The 3,943-nt window shown below is 53.7% G+C and overlaps 1 protein-coding gene across 1 annotated transcript in view; it reads right to left on the reverse strand.

Moving 5' to 3' along the window:
- LOC113206759 (metabotropic glutamate receptor 1-like) overlaps positions 1–3,943 on the reverse strand; it is a 21,095-nt gene that overhangs the window by 9,893 nt on the left and 7,259 nt on the right. The window contains exon 5 of the mRNA XM_052270455.1: positions 2,775–2,878. Within this exon, the coding sequence (XP_052126415.1) occupies positions 2,775–2,878 (104 nt within the window). The remainder of the gene's footprint in view (positions 1–2,774; positions 2,879–3,943) is intronic.

Consider the following 3,943-nt stretch of genomic DNA (forward strand, 5'->3'; position numbering starts at 1 on the left):
CCATACCCCTCTCCGAAGACCTGCCCAGGCGACAGACTTATCAAAGGTCCCGGCGCCCCCGGCCCCCCCACACCGCGCCCTGCCCCGCCCCGCCAGCCACGCGGGCCGCTCCGATCTCCGATTCCGAATAAGAGAGACGGGGTGCGGGGGACCAGAAATGCAAGAAGAAAAGGGCGCGGGGGCGCGACAAGAATAGCAATGTAAAATTGAAAGAAGCGGCGAGAAACGGAGGACGCGGCGCGGGATTCGAAATTTGGTCACGCCGAAATGCGCCGGGCCCCTGCTGGCCGCCCCCGGCCCCGGAGACCCCCGCGTCGCGTCCCTGCCTGCGTTTCGATGGCCCAACCTCTTGGGCTTGGGAGGTTTCCGGTTTGCAGTCAATCCCCAGGACGCGGGTTAGGCTCGGCGCTGCGGAGGCCGCCGCCCCTCCGGCCTCCTCCCCTACTCGGCAACCAGACCAAGGCCCGACCGGAGTCCCTTCCAACGTCACGCCCCGCTACGCCACGCCCCACCACACCCGGGGTACAATTCGTGCATAGGTGAGCAAGCAAGGTGTGGCGATAAATCAGGGAGCCCGCTCTTGAATGGCTGCTGGCCCGCCCCGCCCTGCCCCGCCCTCACATTCATTCAGCACACGCGCCTTTCACACCTCCCTCTCTCCCTCCGTCGCCCTTTACCCTTCTCTGCACTGTACGCGCCGGGGCACTTAATTTTGACCTCCCCCCCTTCCTTTACCTCGAAAAGAAAAAAATAGCAATAAAAAAAACCTAGCACCGCGGTCCTTATATATTGTCTGCGTACGCTAAAAAACATATTTAGTTCTACCACGAATCTGAGCCTAAGCAGTGCAACCAGTGCAACTGTTTTAGCCGGTTTTAAATTTTTCCTCTTCACCATTTTTCATCCTCTTGTTTTTGTTTGCCGAAAAAATGTCTTAGTTTTGAAGCAGTTTTGTTTTTAGTTTTCCGGGAGTTTTACTGGACGGGACATAATTAGGGGTTGAGGGAATAGTTTGCCGAGCAGTGCTCCTCCTGCTGCCGCTGGCATGGCATAGTCTTCCTGGACGTGGGCGCGACACGGCGTCGAGGTAGGTGCACGGCGGTCTGTTCTCTCTCCCCTCTTCCGCGAAAGTAATCGTCGTCGTCGCCGAGATGTCGTCGCCGAGCTGTCGTCCTCGCTCTTCGCCGCACCTCCCGTTTGCGGGACGCCTGCCTCGGCAGTACTACAAGTTACAACGATTGAAACGTGTGTATATGCATGGTGCCCCTGGCCCCCACCTCCTCCCGGGCGTCCCCCGCGCTTTCACGGCGTCGCGAAGACGATGGCGCGGGCGCGGCTCTCAATTTCCTCCTTCCCACCACACCACACCAGCTTAAAATCAGACACTGCACACTGTCCCCCTCCCTCCCCCCCCCTTCCTTCGTTCGCCAGCTCCTTCATTTCCTGGCGACGAGCTCCCTCCTGTTGCCGGCCAAGCCCTCCGGCACAATGAGGTGCGCCACGACGACGGGACGGGACGGGACGCGTTTTCGAGAAGAAGCGTCATCTGGCGCTTTTGTTTCCCTCCTGCTGCTGCCGCTCATACACGGTCGCAGGGGCGGCTCAGGTCGGGGGTCTCTTCTTCTTCACGCCCTCTGCCTCGGCGAGTTGCGTCTTCCTCGTCGTCTCTCTCGCGCGGGTGGCCCCGCCCAGTTGGGCCCTTTTTATTCCCCTGACGTCCCCTATATTATTTCTCATCCCGCCCCCACCCTGCGCGCTCGCGACGCTCGCGGCGCTCACTCACTGGCGTGTCACGCTCCCGCAGGGCGGGGCGGGCCCGGCCGCCAGCGCGGGTGTAATGTGCACAGCCAAGGGAGGAACCGAGAATATTAAAGGGGACGAGGGGAGGATGGGGGAAGGAAACAGCAGCAGCAGCAGGAGGGGGTATCGAGAGCAAAATACCCAACGACACCACCAATAACGAGAGCCGATCGTATCGATTCAATGTAGCGATATCTTGATTTCCGTGTCCTGCCTTCGCCCCGCCCCGCCCCGACCCCGCTGAACCGCATGGCGTCGCATCGCGCCGTTGCCAAGATGATTCCCCCCCTTTGATATTGGCCCAATTTCCCCTGCGCCGTCCGAGGATCTTCATCATCTTGGCCTGCAGGAAGGCCTTACCCCAGCTAAAGCCACGTGGCCGTGGCCGGGCGGGGCGGGGCAGGGTGTGGCGGGGCAGGGCGTGGCGGGGCGGGGCGCGGCCGACGCGGTGGAGACTCCGGTCACGTGCCCTGCACCGCAGATGGTCTCTACCCCTCCCCACCGAGACAACAGCAGCAGTCAGCGGGGTCAATACAGGCTGCATCATCCCTACACTGAAAAGACGCGAGTCACGCTTTTGGAGGAGCAACGCATTACTTCCTAAATCTTCACTCAAGTAGAGCGACGCTTGCTTTTCGTCGCTCTATTTATTTCAGTGATGATTTTGGAATGGAACGTTGATTTATGTGAATGACGACCGTCACTGATCTAAAACTATCACTCATCGCAAATGGAGCGATATTCCCATACTCGTCACTTAAATGAGACGACGAAAATCGTTCTTGTTGGGCAAACGAAAAATGTCGTCCCTCTTTTTAGGCGAGACACACCACTCCAGCATTTCCAGCGCACATTCATTCTACTCCACAACACAAATACTCTTTTCGCCTCTTTTTAAAGTCGTGTGTTTGTTGTCATTTCATTTCTCTGAATGCGTTTTTGAAACTGCCTTTGCACGCAAACATCATACGTACCGGTAAAGTTGACCCGGCGGAGGTACTTGAGCAGCCTCGAGCCCTCAATGGGCTTCATGGAGTCGCAGAGGCCGCGCCCGGGGCACAGCTGCTTGTGCATCTCGCTGCAAAACAAAGCGCGCTTGTTACACACGGAGCGGCCGCAGAGTGCCGCAGAGCGCCTGCAAGCCGCAGGGCAGGCAGACCCGCAACGCAGGGGCGCCTGCTGCGGCCTACCTCCCAGGCGCTCCCAGCACGCAGGACGCAGGAGAGGAGGCTCTACAGCATGGTTTGGGCCTTAATTTTGTTTCAATTTCTCTCTCAATTAAAATGTGTACCTACATTGTATACTTTAAATAAAGTGTACAAGGCTTTTTAATGCGTGCATGATGTACGCTTTTATATATGAGTACACATGGGTATGTACATATTTCTGAAAACGTACATGCCTATACACGAATTGATAAAAGCATACATTGGCTTGTCTACATTAATTAAAGTATACATGTTATGTACGCTTTATTTAAAGTAGAACGGACACATTTGAATTGACAGAGTTATTTTCCCACTTTTGTAAAAGAACGTCTGATTTTTTTTGAGGAAAAAGGAAAAGCTTTAAAGAACTCCCATATACGAGGAAAAACTCCTCAGATTTTGAGGAAGTCTCCTCAAAAAGTGTGAGAATTTCACTCATTTTCTCAAATTCTCAAAAGTTCCTCCAAGTTTTCCCCTTTTCCTCAAAAAATCAGACCGTGTTTTCAAAGTAGTGACGATATGAACCATCTCCACTGTTAGAAAATTCAGGTTGAAATTTCAGTTTTTGATACTGTAATTCCTATCACTTTTTGGTTTTGAAATTTCATTACATGAAATGGTAATGAAATTTCAGTACAACAAGTTTTGAAATTTAAGATTTGCGTAATGAAAAATCAAAAGCTAGTAATGAAATATAAGTACGATATTGTTTGCATAATTGAGGACCTGCACTGAAATTTCATAATCTGTGTAATGAAATTCCCAGTGAAATGTAACCTCGCATATTTTGTCATTCGTTAGTAGCCTTGCGATAGTGATTTCAGGATCACTTCAACCAATGCCAAATTGATGCGAGTTTGTAAAAATTGAATGTGCCCCACACCCGTGCAGGTGCAGATGGCACACCATAACGGGGAGCTGGGCGCCGGGGGGGG

This window comes from Frankliniella occidentalis, unplaced genomic scaffold (assembly GCF_000697945.3).
Source record: "Frankliniella occidentalis isolate FOCC.00 unplaced genomic scaffold, Focc_3.1 Scaffold124, whole genome shotgun sequence".
NCBI lineage: Eukaryota > Metazoa > Arthropoda > Insecta > Thysanoptera > Thripidae > Frankliniella > Frankliniella occidentalis.